The 17,879-nt window shown below is 38.6% G+C and overlaps 1 protein-coding gene and 1 long non-coding RNA gene across 5 annotated transcripts in view; one reads left to right on the forward strand and one right to left on the reverse strand.

Annotated features, from left to right (window-relative positions):
* The window catches only part of SLC38A4 (solute carrier family 38 member 4), a 62,406-nt gene that overhangs the window by 40,455 nt on the left and 4,072 nt on the right, over positions 1-17,879 (forward strand). For all 4 annotated transcript variants that reach the window (XM_074942159.1, XM_074942160.1, XM_074942158.1 and 1 more), the window contains 13 exons: positions 650-740; positions 3,526-3,641; positions 7,050-7,123; positions 7,239-7,331; positions 8,891-8,972; positions 9,074-9,156; positions 9,268-9,326; positions 9,703-9,981; positions 10,103-10,182; positions 11,350-11,450; positions 12,301-12,425; positions 14,394-14,538; positions 15,819-15,916. In XM_074942159.1, coding sequence (XP_074798260.1) covers positions 650-740; positions 3,526-3,641; positions 7,050-7,123; positions 7,239-7,331; positions 8,891-8,972; positions 9,074-9,156; positions 9,268-9,326; positions 9,703-9,981; positions 10,103-10,182; positions 11,350-11,450; positions 12,301-12,425; positions 14,394-14,538; positions 15,819-15,916 — 1,426 coding nt within the window. The remainder of the gene's footprint in view (positions 1-649; positions 741-3,525; positions 3,642-7,049; positions 7,124-7,238; positions 7,332-8,890; positions 8,973-9,073; positions 9,157-9,267; positions 9,327-9,702; positions 9,982-10,102; positions 10,183-11,349; positions 11,451-12,300; positions 12,426-14,393; positions 14,539-15,818; positions 15,917-17,879) is intronic.
* The window catches only part of LOC141980689 (uncharacterized), a 71,683-nt gene that overhangs the window by 23,045 nt on the left and 30,759 nt on the right, over positions 1-17,879 (reverse strand). Inside the window, exon 2 of the long non-coding RNA XR_012637590.1 lies at positions 10,899-10,985. This is a non-coding gene — a long non-coding RNA (uncharacterized LOC141980689). The remainder of the gene's footprint in view (positions 1-10,898; positions 10,986-17,879) is intronic.

The raw sequence follows: 17,879 nt of genomic DNA on the forward strand, positions 1-17,879 counted from the left end.
GTTCCATGCTAGCAGATCTGAGTATAGGATCGAGATCTAAAGACAAATAATACATAAGAGTTTAGATATGGTACATACATTTTGTTGGTGGGAAGTGGTTTTGTTTTATATCAGTAAATAATAGCAATTCTTCCAGGGCGGGGTTAACAGTAATAGGGTTCACAGAAATGTGTTTTGAGGAGGGATTAGACATGGAGAGGTGGATACTTGGCTATACAGGGCTTCTGAGGTAAAGGGTAGCCCATAAGAATGTAAATAAAATGAACAGGACATATGATATTGGGAAGGAAAATGCTGCTAAGGAAGACAGCACTGTTGACAGAAGTTGGGAAGTGCATTCAAAGCTACGAATCTGCCCTGTGTGGTTTAGACTCTTTTAAAACTAAACAAAGTTCGTAGGCCCAATCCTGAGTGTCTCGTTCAGTTTTAATTCAGTGCTTCCTTCAATAAAACTCCCATTGACATCTGTGGGAGTTTTGCTAGAGGAAACACTGAATAAAACTGAGTAAGGACTTTTGAATACAGGGCCTGACTGATGCAGTTGGAGTCTTTCCATTGATTCCAGTGAGCATTGAATTGGACCCTTAGTCTCTTGTGCGTAGTAAACTTATTTTATTGTTTTCTTATTTTGCTCTTTTTTTGTGTTCAGTCAATTTGCTAACAATGATGCAGAAAGTCAGAAGTTCCTTCCAAATGGATTTCTGGGCAAAAAGAAATTGGCAGACTATCAGGAGGAATATGTAAGTTTATTATTAGTTTTTAAGTAATAGAAACAGGAATATAGGAAAGTAGGGACAATCTACATGAGTCTCTTTGCAAATGTAAACAGCTTTACTGCAAAGCTCACCAAAGAATCTTACCAGCATATTCTGTTTATTTCTGCCTTAGTCGAATGGTTACGATTTGGCTGCCTGGATCGTTTAAAGTATTAAATCGTGGCTCTACTCTGCCTATAAACATGGCATCACAAGCTTCTACATGGATTGTGTCTCAGTGATTTCTAGATAAAATATGCTCTGTTTACATGTACACAGGCATTTTCTTTCCAACTACCAGCCCTGCAAACTCACTCTAGCATCTGATAATTGAGCTGGGGTCGTTCTTTCTTCCCTGCCAACCCCAATAGTAAAGGTTCCTTTGACTAAATGCTGCCCTCAATAACTCTGTGCCAGCCCATTGGCCCAGAAGGTCCAGTAACAACTATTAGCTTTAAATTGACTTACACAGGTGTTACTGAGGGTAATGTTTGGCCCACAGAATATCTATTATTGCTAACGATAGAGAAGCTTGAATTTTAAATCTCATGTTCAAGCTTTCAGGTAGTTAGAAAGAAATCTTGTAACCTGTAAACGGAGCAAATAAACACGCACCCAGCAGTTCCAGTTTTAGTCACCATTTCAGTTTACAGCCAGACTTTAATGTGATCAGTTTAAAACAGTGGGGCCAGATGCGGTCTTATTTACACCAGTCTTAGGCCCCAATCATGCAAGTGTATACATGCTTAGCTTTACACACAAGTAGTCCCACTGAACTCTAAAGGACTTCTCCCATGGGCAAAGTTAGGAATGTGTCTAAGGCCTGGATGCACAAAGGGAGTTAAGCGTTGGGATGCTGAACAACACAGCACCTATATTTTAGGCATCTAGAAAATCACAGGAACACACTGCAATCCAGAAAGCCTGAGTTAGGCTCTTAGACTGTGATTCACAAAAGCCAGCATGCTAGACAGGAAGCCGTCTAAGCTAGCCAATGGGAGATGCTGAACGGAAAGGTGTGCGCTAAGTCCTGCCTCTCTCTCAGAGATAGGTGCCTAAATCCAGACTGCAGGGAGGCCCCCTCTGCTAGTGATTCAGAGCTGGGGAACCCGCTTTGGAGTCAGATGCCTATGCTGTTTTTGTAAGAAGCTAGAGGGCGGAGGATGGAGCACTCTCATCAGGCTATCCTGATGTGGGAGACCCTCAGTCTCTCCTGTTGAACCTATTCCATTGTGGATCAAAAATTAAAGAGTCATTGGGGTGGAGGTAGAGCAGAGAGACAGCAAGTGAGTGAGAATGACTCTGTAGCCTGGTGGGCAGAGTACTCACCCATGATGTGAGAGACCCTGGATCCAGTCCCCTGCTCCACTGACTCTAATCATTTATTCAGAGTGGAACAGATTCAACAGGAGAGACTGAGGGAGCCCTACATCAGGGCATCCTACAGCCCAGTGGTTAGAGCACTCACCTGAAAGGTGGCAAATCCCTTCTCCCCCTCTGGAGTCTCCCACATCCTAGGTGAATACCCTAATTACTGGTCTAAAAGCTATGAGAGGGAGGTCCCAGCTGCTTGTGTGAACTCATTTGAGGGGCCTGATCCAGATCAATCCCTGAACATGACTTATCCAGGCAATGCTTATCTTTCCCCTGCTTTGTGAATCATTCTGGGAGACGGGCACTAGACACCTAGAGGGAGGCAGCAGTGCAAATGCCCAAAGACAGAAACACAGGTGACTCAGGAACTTTTACTGGAGCAACATGGGTGCCAAGGGAGTTCAGTAGGAACTCTGTGAATCACTGTGGAGCCTAAAACTGGGTTTTAGGTGGCTAAACCCAGACTTAGGTGCCTAAATCTGCGGTTTAGCCACCTAAATACTTTTGTGAATCTAGGTCTAAGTTTTTACAGGATCAGGACCTTATATTGTAAACTTTTTGAGGGAGGATTGTTTCTTCGTGTGGGTTTGTGGTCTATAAAACAACCTGAACCCTACTATAGTATAAATATTTAATAAAAATTCCAAGTCATTCACTGCACAGTGAAGTTACTCTACTGGTGTAAATGAGAATACAGCCCAAAGAGCTAGGTTTTTTCATTTTTATATATTGGTGTTTTTCTTTATTCAGGCCAGTTATGACCAAAAAAGATGACATTTATGGTTCTTAGTGACGCTGGGTAACTGTAGTCATTGCTGGCAGTTTCATTTTGAAGGGTTGTTAGTATGGACATAACTCTACATCCCACTTGGACAAAAGAAAAGCTATGGTGTTGATGCTGCAAACACATACTACCGTGACAGTACTTGAAGTGAAGGGAGTTCTCATAATAGTACTATACTTAGATTGTAAGCCCTCTGAGGTAGCTGGGGCTCCTAGGCACTCTGGTAATAGAAGTATTAAATGAAAAAAGAACAGGAGGACTTGTGGCACCTTAGAGACTAACCAATTTATTTGAGCATAAGCATCCGATGAAGTGAGCTGTAGCTCACGAAAGCTCATGCTCAAATAAATTGGTTAGTCTCTAAGGTGCCACAAGTACTCCTGTTCTTTTTGCGGATACAGACTAACGTGGCTGCTACTCTGAAACCAAGTATTAAATGGTAAGTACTAGTTCTGTAGTAAAAAATGTTGGTAAGATCAGGCAGCGTGGTAAGACAACATCCATAGTACTCAACAGAACAGAGGAAGGGAAAGCCAGCAACTTGAAAAAGCACAGTTTTACACTGCACTCATTAAGGCACAACTTAAATACCATTTTTGTTATTTTCTATAGCATCCAGGAACTACTTCCTTTGGAATGTCAGCGTTTAACCTGAGCAATGCCATCATGGGGAGTGGCATCTTAGGGCTGTCATATGCCATGGCCAACACAGGAATTATACTTTTTGTGTAAGTATTCAAAAAGTGGCTCAGAAAAGTGGGGAGAATATAATTAGCGAGCTATCAGTGTTTCTGTGATTAGAGAAAAATGCTTACGTGAAGAACCACATTTTATAGATAAAGAGATTTTTAAGGGCTCCAGTAATGAAAACATTTTAACAGCATTGCAAGACTCCGTCTAATGATGATAAACCACCCTAATTTCAGCTGTGTTTTGTATTAGATTCATTGCTGGGAATTTATATTGTCCAGTCAAAAACCAAAATTGGAAGGACAGTGTACTTCTTTCTCCTAAAATAACAACAGCATTCCCACTATTTCAGCACAGGCAATTCCACACAAGCAGTAAAGTATATTTATTTATATGTTTATAATTATAACTTTGTCGAGACCGAGGAAAAATACTTCATGCCCATATAACTCTAGCCCTGAAAACAGAAAGTAGGGGCTGAATGCAAATATAGCTACAGATTTACCAATACTTAATGTCAGCCACTCTCTCTAAAGTCTGTCTGTACCACTGAAGACAGAAATGGCATGTCGCTGACATACAGTATGTACACAGCATATGCTTTGATGGACACCAACAGACATCTATGTGCAGACATCCCTGGCTACCCCTATCAGGTTGAGAGAGAACATTTAAAAGTTGTCCCACTTCAGTAAGTGGCTTTAGTTTTATAATCTGGTTGTTTATGTGGGCCTTAATGTTAATCCTCCTTTGTTTAGTAGGAAGCCTAGAATGCAGTGTGGGTGATTGCTTTACATTACAGGAAAAATAGTAAACCTTCAGATCAGCTTGCAGAGTTTTCTCTGTGTGATTCCTCTTGACTTTTGGAAGCTGTGTAACAAAAACTCTGCAGCAGGTTCTGAAACTGTATACTTAGATCCCAAGAGAGAATGGCATCTCCTATTTTTGGATGCAGAGTTTTTGCCTGAAATTAATTATGAGTGCAGATGCTACCACTTGGATGGCTAACTAGCTGACAGCACCTGCAAATCAGGTAGTTAAATGTCTTAGTGGGAGCATTTGCTCTCACAGAAATGGAAACTGGTTTTAAAAGGGAGTGCTCTAGAGCCAAGAAACTTTGAAAGGCTTTTTAAAAAACTCTTTAGAGTTCAAAAACTCTTCTTCCTTAGGGTGTTCAATAATAACCAACCCAGCTATGAAGTATCTCTATTCCATTGTATATTAGCGCTGGCTAAAAAAATTCTACTACATCTTCTAAATCCTAACTGTTAGCCACAGTTTTCAACGTGCGGAACCCTAACAAATCTTAAATTTAACATAAACACTATCATGAGCCTAGTCATGTTAACTTTGGCAGAAGTAAAAATTGTCACCTTTAGACTGGGATAATGTTTAAATAGTGCCATTTAATAAAAAACAAACAAACCCCTTTCTCCACCAAGCAGCTCACTTTCTGTCCTATCATAGTTTCATACTTTGGGAATGAGAACAATCTCCCTTCTTGTGGTGGAGAGTCTAATTTAAAAGCAGACAAGTTTGTGGAGGATATCATTACTTCAGTGTCAGACATATACTTGCTATACATAATCCTGTACTTATAGATTCTGACTTTAGCTTTCAAAAGGATTGAAAAATTCCATTTGCCAAATGAAAACTACTGTACTAATCCTAATTCAGGTTATATTTACGGTCATTAAGGTATTTTCAGAGATGGCCCGAATGCTCCCTTTCAGTGAGATTTTACACAGGAGGGGAGAAAGGTTTCTAAAGTTCAGAAAGTTTAATCCTGTAGCACCCTCCCTGCATTCTCCCCACATGGGGGAATGGTTTGCAGCTGCTTGGAGGGGACAGGGGATGTGGCTTTGAAATTCCACAGCTCTACAAAATCCACAAGGAACTCAGGTCCCAACCCCACACGGATCCTAAGGATCTGCATGGTGGACCAGCACCTTTACACTGACCCCAGTTCCTCTTGTACTATAGCTAATTCAGGAGCCTTGCTATCGTTCGATTCCTTACGTACCTTTCTTAATGGGGTAGAATGATCAGCATTAACTCCCATGTGGATTTTTCACACAAATCTTCTGGTTAATAAGGGAGTAGGCTACATAGAGCACCCCAGAATATCTCCCCCAAACTATGTACAACTCAGTCATGCCGTGTTTATAGGTGCTTTTCACAGGCTGAAGGCAAGGTGGTGAGCAGTATGCTGCCCAGAATATAGTGACTCATAGACTTTAAGGCCAGAAGGGACCATCATGATCATCTAGTCTGACCTCCTGCACATTGCAGGCTACCAACTCACCCACCCACTCCTGTAATAGACCCATAACCTTGGCTGAGTTACTGAAGTTCTCAAATTATCATTTCAAGAGAATCCACCATTTACACTAGTTTAAACCTGCAAGTGACCTGTGCCCCATGCTGCAGAGGAAGATGAAAAACCCCAGGATCTCCTCCAATCAGATCCAGGGGGAAATTCCTTCCAGACCCCAAATATGGTGATCAGTTAGACCCTGAGCATGTGGGCAAGACCCACCAGGCAGATACCTGAAAAGGAATTCTCTGTAGTAACTCAGAGCCCTCCCCATCTAGTGTCCCATCACCAGCTGTTGGAAATATTTGCTGGTAGATATTTGCCCTGAAAAAGTCACATAAAGCATTAGTTTCTTGCATCAGTAGTTCTCAAAATACCAGCCATTGAAATCATGTAGAATTGAAATAGTATGTGGAGGAAGCTTGAGGGTAGTCAGAATTATATGAATTCAAGAATCAGTATCTCACAGCCTGCCAGCCAGGATTAGAAGCTAATGCTGTATGCTTTCAGAAAGCAAGATTTCCAGTGTCATACAGTGCTCTTTGCTATCCCTGATCATTACGTGAGATCTCTCTATATATCCATAGTGTCAAATATGAGCTCCTAAGCTCAGGCTCTACAGTTCATAGGTAGCCAAATGCTCTGATTTTCAAACATAGGGGGTAGCCAATAGCTCCCATTGAAGTTGTTATGGTTTTCAGGTGGTTCAGAGGTGCTAGGTAAGGAGAGAGGGTTAAGTTACAATGTCAGTAAATGGGTGGGAGTCTAAGGCCCCGGATCCTGGAAGGCCCACTCATGTGGAATCCAGTTGACTTCACTGGGGCTCTGCGTGGGTGCAGGAATCTGCCTTTGCAGGACAATGCAGAATTAGTGCCTCAGTGAGTCTAAGTAAGTCTCTAGAGGCAAACTAAGATGGTGTAACATGCATGTTCAGGTTGCCAGAGGATGTATAAATAAATTACAGCCAAAGCTTACCTCTGCCTTCTGGCCAATGACGCCAGTACTCAAACTGGTTTTGGGACAATGTACATGTTAAAGTGATGGAGAGCAACTCAATATATGTTCTGTTAAGTCAATTTATTATCTCTGTTGTCAGCTTCAAGATTCTAATTTCCGTTATTCCTTTCAGAATCCTACTGCTCAGCATAGCAATATTATCACTCTATTCAGTTCACCTTTTACTGAAGACCTCAAAAGAAGGAGGTATGAGGACACTGTTGGTTAACTGAATGTTCATGTTGCATGCACATATTTCTCCTTTAAATATGTTTAATAATGTGCCTTTTTACAGCCCACCATGTTTTCTTTTTGCCTCTAGGCTCCCTAATATATGAAAAACTAGGTGAAAAGGCATTTGGATGGCCTGGAAAATATGGTGCTTTTGTTTCGATTATAATGCAGAATATTGGTGGTAAGGGCAAAATGTTCTTCTAAACAAATATTTTAAAAATAAACACTGGTCTCCCTTGGTAGCACATGTCCTCAGGCTGATGTGGATGCCATCACGGACTGAGCACAGTGGGGTAAATGGTCCCCAGTGATGTGCATAGCAAAAAAAGGCAGACACACTGCTTTTCACAGTAACAGGAGAAAACTGGAGAAAGGTGCTCAGCAACTGATTTGCCAGATCAGTTATCTCTTGACACCATATTTTATATTGGGCCTGATCCCATCAGATGTTGAGCACCCTCGGCTCCCATTCCCCAAGAGCTTGATCCTGCCACCATCAGTCACACAAGTATAGAATCATAGAATCATAGAATATCAGGGTTGGAAGGGACCCCAGAAGGTCATCTAGTCCAACCCCCTGCTCGAAGCAGGACCAATTCCCAGTTAAATCATCCCAGCCAGGGCTTTGTCAAGCCTGACCTTAAAAACCTCTAAGGAAGGAGATTCTACCACCTCCCTAGGTAGACTTTACTCACATGAGACATCCCCATTACATGCATACCAGTCCCAAGTTATTTCCCACATAAGTAAAAGTTGCAGGATTGGGTCTTAGCTCACTAGAAATGAAATGGAAATGTGTATGGGCTCAGTGTTTTAAAACTTGGTACTGTTTGGAAATCTCTATTATCTGGCTGCCAAGCACAATCAGCCATCCAGAGCAAAAGAAACTTGCAATCGTATAGCAATTTCATAATAACTATACTAAAATAGTAGCCATTCGCAATAGAGAGAGTTTCACAATCAGGCCTTCTCTTTTGATTGGCTACTATGACTTTTCAAAGACCCCATCTATGAGTGCGTAACAAACATGCATGTCTCAGCTTCTGTCCTTCCTTACTGAAGCCCAGATATCAAATACAGTTTAACTAGGCAAGGAATTATACTTAGTTGATGAGAAAGGAATATAACACACGGAAAACAAAGGTTAAATAGGTTGACAGTTTGGGAAGAGGGGTCAGAAGTTGAGGCAGCCAAGTTTATTATGAGTAATGGATGGACAGTTCTGAGGAAAACAGTCCATTAGAGCAGCAGGATTTACAATAGCAAAGCCAAGAGACGGGGTAAAAATGTGTGTTTCAGCATAACAACAACTCGACTGCCCTGTTAATTCAATAATAACTATATCATATTCAAAGACGGAAAGTTACTTTTAGTTCAGAATATGGCTCTTACCTTATTAATAGGGAGCACGGTCAAGTTATCATCTGTTTATTCACACTGCCAATTATGGTACGTAAATGGTGATTTGAGCACCAAAATACAGAACTGTCTAGGTACCATAACTTAGATACCTAATTCTAAAAACTGGACGATGTAGTTCATTTCATCTACATGTTCATATAGTTAAGCAAGTTTGACTAAAATCAGTGTATATATTGCATTTTCAAAATAATACATAGTTTATCATTTCTCTTTTTTTTTTAAAGAATGCTGACAGTAATGAGCATTCTTTAAAAAATGCATACCTGCATTGGAACCATATTATTCTACTTTACTTAGCTGATGTGTTTGTTTTTTCAGCAATGTCAAGCTACCTCTTTATTATTAAATATGAACTTCCCGAAGTAATCCGAGCATTTCTGCATCTTGAAGAGAATTCTGGGTATGTTTGTTTTGCACGACCTATGACTTCAGTGAAAATATTCTAGTTAACCTTGGCAGAAATGATTAATATTGGTTTGATTTGGTTCTTTTCCTCTTTAGAGAATGGTACCTGAATGGTAACTACCTCGTTATATTTGTGTCAGTTGGAATTATTCTTCCACTTTCCCTTCTAAAAAATTTAGGTAAAACTATTTCCTCACTTAAAATATATTATTTTGTTTCTTATCATGATTAGTCCTCTGAATTTATGTGTGGTTTAACTGCATGTGTTTTTTTTTATTCTTTCTTTGAAGGTTACCTTGGTTATACGAGTGGATTTTCACTTACCTGCATGGTTTTCTTTCTCACTGTGGTATGTGACTATATGAAATATATCACTAGCTATAACCAAAAGTAGGAAATACAGAATCTTTAAATAATTAAGAAACTTTAGCTGTCTTCTCTGTACTTATTTATTATTACGCACTATACATAACAGTTGCTATCCCAAAGCGCTTACAATCTAAAAAGCAAAACGTAACAGGGAGATGAGGCAAAAAGCAAGGTGGAGGCAGAGTAACAAAACTAATAGGATATGCTCAATTCCTAGCTAAGCAGGGGCAATAATCACAATTTGCTACCTTAAAACATTAAATGTTCAGCCACTGATGTTTTCAGTCAAGGGTGTAAACAGAAGCCACCTTTTCAAAGCTATAGATTTGTGTTGACATTTTCTATTCTTATTGTAGGTAATCTACAAGAAATCCCAAATACCTTGCCCTCTCCCTGTCCTGGAAAATAGCGTTGGAAACTGGACCTACAACAACAACTCAGTTCCGATGCACTTAGTGATGTTACCAAATGAGTCTGTTAATTCTAAAGTGAATTTCATGATGGACAATACACCTGGGCACACCACAGGTTTTGAGGAGGCAAAAGACACCCTACACACAAGTGGAGTGGAATATGAAGCCCACAGTGATAGTGATGACATGTGCCAACCCAAATATTTTGTGTTTAACTCACAGGTAAGGGAGATTCCGCAGAATCTATCTATAGCCATTAACTCCACACCTAAACTGCTGCCAAACACAATACATTCAGGTGATTCAGTAGTGAATACTCATATTAAACACCTTTGTTTTTCAGACTGCCTATACAATACCCATCCTGGCATTTGCATTCGTATGCCACCCTGAGGTGCTACCAATATACAGTGAACTTAAAGAGTAAGGCTCTTAACTTTACTTTTAAAAACAATTGTCACACACTTCCATAGTTAACCCGGTAGCAATTATCAGATCACTTTTTAGTGTCCAGCTTTAATCAATGATGTACAAATTCTCCCACTAATGGTTTGTTGCATTCCATAATAAACAGATATTGATGATAAAACATACATCAGATTACTGACCTGAGGTTTACTTCATAAGAGACAATAAATCTTGGTATTCCTTGAAATGAACTGAAATTTTATGAAATATCAATTACCAGAAATATTTGGAAACATTTCTGTTATGGTCATGAATTCAAGCGTTGCACAACACCAAAAATATTTTGATGAGTGAGACTCCAGTCCTGCACCTGTATCTGTCAGTGCTCACGTTTACATCTCCCAGAGTCCCATTGACTCTAGGTGGGTGCAAAGATCTGCGCTGCAGGAATAAGGACTGTATCATGTAGCAAAGATTTTCTCATGCAGTCTGATTGAATTCTCATTAGTCAGTAATTATTTCTTCCAAATTTATGCTACAGCCAATCAGGTGAGGTAATTTATCACACACATCCACACTAGCCAGTTTACATTACTCCATATCTTAGCATTTTTGAGCTCTGAGGAAGTAAACTTATGGATGCTTAATGCCCATATCCAGACAATCCTAATTCAGGACTTTCTTGTAAAAATATTTAACCAATGTATATGTTAAAGAAGAATTGATCTTACCTATTCTTCTGTCGGTCCCTGATCCTCAGTGAAGCTCTGCACTGATACAAGTGTGCATTCATGCAAATCGGATGGTAGGATTGGGGCCTAGAGTTAGAAACAATGCTTTTAGATTTCAGCACCTACATTTTTACTTAAACTTCAGTCTGAAGTTGATGTTCTATAAATATGTAAATAGTTAATTTTAACACTATCAGGTTAGCAATGTAAAACTTTTATATATACAAATCATTCTGAGCTTTTCTGTACTGTGTAACGCTGGAGTTTGAAACAAAGGGCTTTGAAACTCACTTGAGTTTGTTATAACATTGATTTAGGGTTAGTTGCCTTGAATTCACTAACTAGTGACAATGTTAGCAGAATACAGCTTGGACTCTTAGTTCACTAGAAGGTATGTACAAATATAGACTTTATAAACTATTTACACTGTTATTCTTCCCTTCCTACCCAGCCGGTCACGAAAGAGGATGCAGAATGTTTCAAACATCTCCATTGCTGGAATGCTGATCATGTATCTGCTTGCTGCTCTCTTTGGTTATCTTACGTTCTACGGTGAGTCAGAGTCATATTCTCTGTAGAGGTTTCTCTCTTCTTTTAGAGGTTATCAGTAGTGGTGAGAATGAACAGCTGTGTGGGTCATGACTGCATGAATTCAGAGAACAAGATGTCACACTTTCCACATGGCCAAAGGAAGCAAAGCTGGCGATACTCAGCAGGTTTTCGCAATACAATGGAGCACTTCTGTCTCTAGCTCTTACACCACTGCTACACCACTGTTACAGCTTCACCTTTCCTGAAAACACGTGCAATACAGCCTAGTGTACAAAAGGCCATAGGGACGGATTACCTGGTATAACTTAGTCTGTAGACATAGTAGACCATATGTTACTGCTGCTGCCCTCAGCTTAAACTTGCACTGCTTTTTACTTTATTAATTCCTCCATTATGACATGGAAGCATATGGCACAGAACAGTTAGCGCTGCACATAACAACTGCATGTGGAATATTTTCAAAACAAGTGTCCACTGTCCCTTTTAGAGAAGCAGTTTAGTCCAGTGGTTAGGGTGCCAGACTGAAAGCCAGGAGTTCTACATACTTTGGGGAAGTCAGTTTGCCTCTCCGTGCCTCAGTTTCCCCATCTGAGGCTTATATAGCACATTTTATAAAGTAATTTGAGATCCTTGGATGAGACACATTATATAAATGCTGAATGTTATTACCACCAACATTTCTACCACAGAGGGACTGATGTTGAGGAAAACTTGTATCTAATCAGTAGCATGTGTCTGACGACAACTGCAGGGGGACACCCTCTTTCATCTTGCAACGTTATAAAATCTTAGTTTTGAAAGTATAGATCGTGCCTGAATGAGCTTAGCCTGTTTTCATTTTCTTTTGTAGGAGAAGTTGAAGATGAATTACTTCATACATACACCAAAGTGTACACCTTCGACACCCCTCTTCTGCTGGTTCGCCTGGCAGTGCTTGTGGCTGTCACCTTAACTGTGCCCATAGTCCTTTTCCCTGTAAGTAAATACAGCTTCTGAAGATTAAATCTGAGCAGCGTATACACAGGGACTGTAATTATCTATTTTTACATTAATTTTGTCATACTTTAACATTTAAGAGAACTAAGTTCTGGGATTTTATGACATTTTCTGTTTTCTCATTTATATTTCACCTGAGACAAACAGCTGCACTTTTGGGTAACTCGGAGTACTGAACATTTAAAAACTGAAGCATATCAAAGCCAAAGGATTATTGCCAAGTGTATCTGTGGGCTCCTGTGTACTGTATTTAACAAGATTAGCAAAATTAGGCTGGAGTGTTAGTGACCCTGAACACCTTCTTGGGACAAATATTCGTAATAAAAAATAACAATATAAAGTGAGCACTGTACACTTTTTATTCTGTGTTGTAATTGAAATAAATATATTTGAAAACATAGAAAAAAATCCAAAAATATTTATAATAAACTTAAATGAGTATTCTATAAGTGTTTAACAGTGCAATTAAAAGTGTGAGTGATCACAATTCATTTTTTTAATCGAGTTAATTTTTTTTTAGTTAATTCCTCGAGTTAACTGCGATTAATTGACAGCCCTGCTCTTTATGCTCATATTTGAAGTAATGGATGTACTAGCTTCTGGGACGTAAACGCAGCCAGCTGTACAGAACCAAATCCAAATCCTGTTATTGATAGAGCTTCAGCTATCTGCATCACATGCTCCAGCAGCTCCCGTGCAACTGACTGATCCTATCAGCAGTTCTGGGTTTCTCAGGCTACTGCTGTATGATGACCTTTAATTATTTGAAGTATTCGGCATTTTTATTCTTTTACAAAAAAATATACTTCGCCTATCAGAGTTTTTAAATTTACCTTTGTATGGCATTAATCACCAATGAAACTTAAATACGGGTTTAATTTCAAGTGGAACCACATGCCAGATATAACATACTGAAAGTGTCACATAACTGAGTAAAGAGAAAGAGACTAGTGCGTTAGCTGGTATAAATCAGCATGAGGGCCTGGCCTAGAATTTTTAAAGCTGTTCAATATTAAATTCAAAATCTATTATTTTAAACCCACTTATCTCTTCACAAGACTTAGACCTGAAACTCTAAAATGCAGATCTCTCAATATTTTTTAAAATGTAAAGACTCCCAACTTTGACAGAAATTCATACTCCTATTGAATTACCCAACTAGTTCAGAATCAGCTATTATTTTAAAAGATGGGAATGATTTGGAGCATATGTTTTTTAAAAGTATATGAACAGAATACTGTTCTACTTCCACCCTGAGGATCTCTTCTCCGCTGTGCAATAGTGCAGTGTAACACTATCTGCTGTTGCCAAATGGATTTGCTGTTGACCTTTTACCTACTTATCTCTGCTTGTATAAAAGCAAAGAAACTATGTTCAAATCTGTGATGAAGTCACAATGAGCAAAGAGAATCCGCTCTCTATACGTCTTATAAATACAATTTTGAATATTATAATCTTCATATCTGTTTATTTTTTATTTTGTTACATATTTTAAAATGGAAATAAATTACAGCTTGATCTTGCTACCACTGAAGTAAGTGGTAAAGCTCCCACAGACTTCAGTGGAATCAGGTTCAGGTCTCAAATAACTCATCTGATTATATTTCATAGATACATACATTTTTCCTCTGCTAGTTAGTATTAGTTACGGGGTTCTTTGAAATTTCCTGATAGCAGCACCTTTTAGTGGAAGAGACTTTTTTCTCCCTGATTTTTACACCCTATTTACTTGTCTTCTACCCAGTAAATATTTGGGCTTCTGCAATAAACTGTGAACCCAAGCCTCAAAACTACATCCGGGTGGTAAAAGAGTTTGCATTAAGGGAAGAAAATGAATTAAAATATATTTCTTTGTTTAAAATTTCTCACTGGAATACTAGCACAGATCTTAAAGGAACAAGGAGTTCCAAAATCCACTATCTTCTGCTTTTATTTTTCCTGTTACAGATCCGCTCATCAGTCACCACATTGTTGTTTCCCAAAAGGCCATTCAGTTGGATAAGGCATTTCCTGATCGCAGCAGTAATTCTTGCATTTACTAACACACTTGTAATTTTTGTGCCTGCTATTAAAGACATCTTTGGATTCATTGGTAGGTTTCATGAATATTTTCAGTTTATTATGTTAATCTGTATCAAAACAGAATACCTTACGTTCATATATTGGAAGTGAATTTTGTCTCATTTACAATGCAGTAGCTTCAGTGCACTTATTCCTGATTTTGCACTGTAAGGGTTAAAAGAAAAAAAAAAAAAGAGACTGAAAATGACTCATCCAAGCTAAATGGTACCAGACTTTAGTTGGCAGCCTACATAAGTCACAGAGAACAAAAAAATGTCAATAAGTTTCTTTTCAAATTTTGAGAGTTAAGAAACTCCACCATCTATAGAACTGGTCAAGATGTATTGAATTTCCAAAATTGGATTAAAAAAAAGAATCAGGAAAAAGATTTCTTCCCCTGATCCCCCAACACACACACACACACACTTGTTTTCTGTCAGTTTGAAAGTGTTGATTCAGGAATCAGGAGATCCAAATACTCCTGGAGGAAGTTTCCCCTGCATTTATAGTACCGGCCTCCTTTTCATTTTTTATGTTTTTTACCCACTCCTGGTCTGTAAAGAAGGTCTATGTCACTTAGCAGAATTGCCAATATAGTTTATAGTCTCTTTTTCATTATATTATTGGTTAGAAAACTTTCTACTCTGAATGAATCTTACTATGAAAATAAATATGAATAATTGTATAGTAAGTTAAACCACAGTGGACAGAACCTTGCCAGTGATTAAAAGAACAGCTTTCCTGTCCAGAGTATGGGAACTGTTACTCACTAAAATAATCTGAATTGAACTATCAGATGGAATTCATAGCACAAGCCCACAATTTACTGTAACCTTTTTAAAAGATTGAAAATTACAAAAAGTCATAAAGGCAGAAATATGTAGACTTAGGGAAATACCACAAAACTGCCATATTGTTGATAATTCATTAGGATAAAGAGAGTGTCTTTTAGTTGTTCTAAAAAACAAAGGAGGAAAACATGACAGTCCAAAGTGACTGGCCTCTCTCTGATATGCAGCTCATTTTTGAAGTCAGATAGTTATAGGAAAAAAGCAGATTATGCCTTCCAAGGAAATAACAACACTGGTATACCTTAGCCTTTGCTCCCAATGAGAGATACTTTTTTCAGTCTGAAGGGTGAACATGTAAAAAAGTTATGACTAACTGAAAACACGATGTTATAATGAAAACCCTTGCACAACCTGAACTGTAGCTGAGCCTGTAGCTACCACTCCAGGTATACTTTCTTTTCTGTAAAATGCTATACATATTTACATATTAACCAGAACTCAATTATGGTTTCTGTTCCAGGTGCATCGGCTGCCACAATGTTGATTTTCATTCTTCCTGCTGCCTTCTATCTACGGCTTGTTAAGAAAGAACCTTTGAGGTCACCCCAGAAGATTGGGGTGAGTAAAGTAGGGGGAATTACAAGAGGAGGGTTTTTTGTTTTATTTTGTTACAATTATGTACAAATTAGGTACAATTAGCTGTTGTTTCACATTGGATGTTACAATTATGAGCTCAAATTGGCTTCATTAGAATTAATAACCTGTATAAGGTCTGTGGGATTTTGCCCTATATTATGAGCTGCAACACTGGCTCTTACACAAGGGACGGAGCTGACCAGTAGATGGTTCTAAAGTCCCTCAAAAGAGCAGTAGAATCCTATGGTCCTTGACTAGTTGTGTTCAGTACATTAGTGCTCTTGAGAAATGCTGGGCTTGTCTACACAGGGGGGGTTAAACCAGATTAAGAAAAATTAATCCAGTTTGAAAATGCTTGTGTACACAAGACACACTTCATTGTAGCTAGGCTTGGAAGGATTAGATTCTTAATTGGTAAATGCCAGTAAATATCAGTTTCACCATACACACACACAAAACACAATACAGAAAATCTCAGGAGAATGTACAAAATATATGAACAAAAGATGAAATCCTAACCCTACCAAAGTCAATGGCAAAATTCCCATTGATTTCAATGGGGCTGAGATTTCACCCTTAAGGTATGCCTACATTGCAGGGGAAAAAAAAAAAAGATGTAGTCTTAACTTGGGTTAAAATGGCAGTGAAAACATGGCAACTTTTAGCTCAGGTTAGCAACTCCAGGCTTCTCTAGAGGCTTTACCTCGAGCTGCGAATCCGAGTTAAAAGCCAAGTTGTCTTGTCATCACTGCTATTTTAACGTTAGTTAAAAACACTTTTTTTTTTTGCAGTGTTTGCATACCCTGTATTATTTTAAAAATAGAGGGCTCATGTATTTCTCCCAATCTGGGCATAGTGCTTCTATTCATATTTTTGAGAGTCTAATGCACAGGCTGAAGGCAATGTGCAGCCCACAATGTTACCCACATTGCAATGCAAATACCTGAAACATGGTTAGTGAAGAAGCAGCCTTTGGCTACTGGAATCCTGGCTGGGACAGGGTAGAACTAGCAATTATAAATGACATTACTTTAGTTTGGCTTTAGATGAGCATCATAAAATTAGAACAGAACAAGATTTGTCACTGCAGCATCTGCTCCAGAGTGGCCAATAATTAAGCACACAAACTTGACTAGATTATAATCTGTATATGCATGAGTCTGTCTCTGTTCTTTTATGCTAGAAGAAATGATCAGTGTAGGCATAAGGAGGATTGGTAGGACAGTACATGGGACCCTGTACCAATGCTACTTGTGTTAAAGCTGCATCTGTCAGTTTATGGTATAGTGGAAGTTACCTGGTACAGGCACCTGTTTGAGAAACAATAAATGGACAATCGTTTTGTGATGGGCTAAATGGCAATGCGTGGCTGAATTAACATTTGTTTTAAACCACATGTAAAAGGCATTTACTCATTTCAAAGCAGTCCCTAGTTAACATCTAGACATAACACACAACTGCCATATAACTTTAGAACAAGTGGCTGTCTCTCACAGAAGTAGTCAGCAGTGGATTAGGAGGGAGATTGCACATCACAGTTAACAGGGATATTGTAACACTGATTAATAGAGGTATTTAAGATCCTGATTGAGGTAGGTTAGTAAACATACAGGAGGCATATCACATATCCACAGCATGCATCCATATCATGCTAGGCTCTAGCGAGTGATATTAATATCTTCTTTTCCTGAACACTAAGATCTATAATTTCTTTAAACAAATATCTTTTGGGAAAGTATAGATTGAAAATTAACCAGAAAAGATTCTGATAAAATATATACATAAATATAATTATTTGAAATATTTAACATGGAAAAAGTTTCATTTATACATATTAAAGAGATAAAAAGAATAAACTTTTCAATAACTACATTACTATGTAAGATATATTTTTGCAAATTTTTGGAGCACAGTTGTGTCTATTCACTGGTGTTTCTCTTTGTGA

The sequence above is a fragment of the Natator depressus genome, chromosome 1 (assembly GCF_965152275.1).
Source record: "Natator depressus isolate rNatDep1 chromosome 1, rNatDep2.hap1, whole genome shotgun sequence".
Lineage (NCBI taxonomy): Eukaryota > Metazoa > Chordata > Testudines > Cheloniidae > Natator > Natator depressus.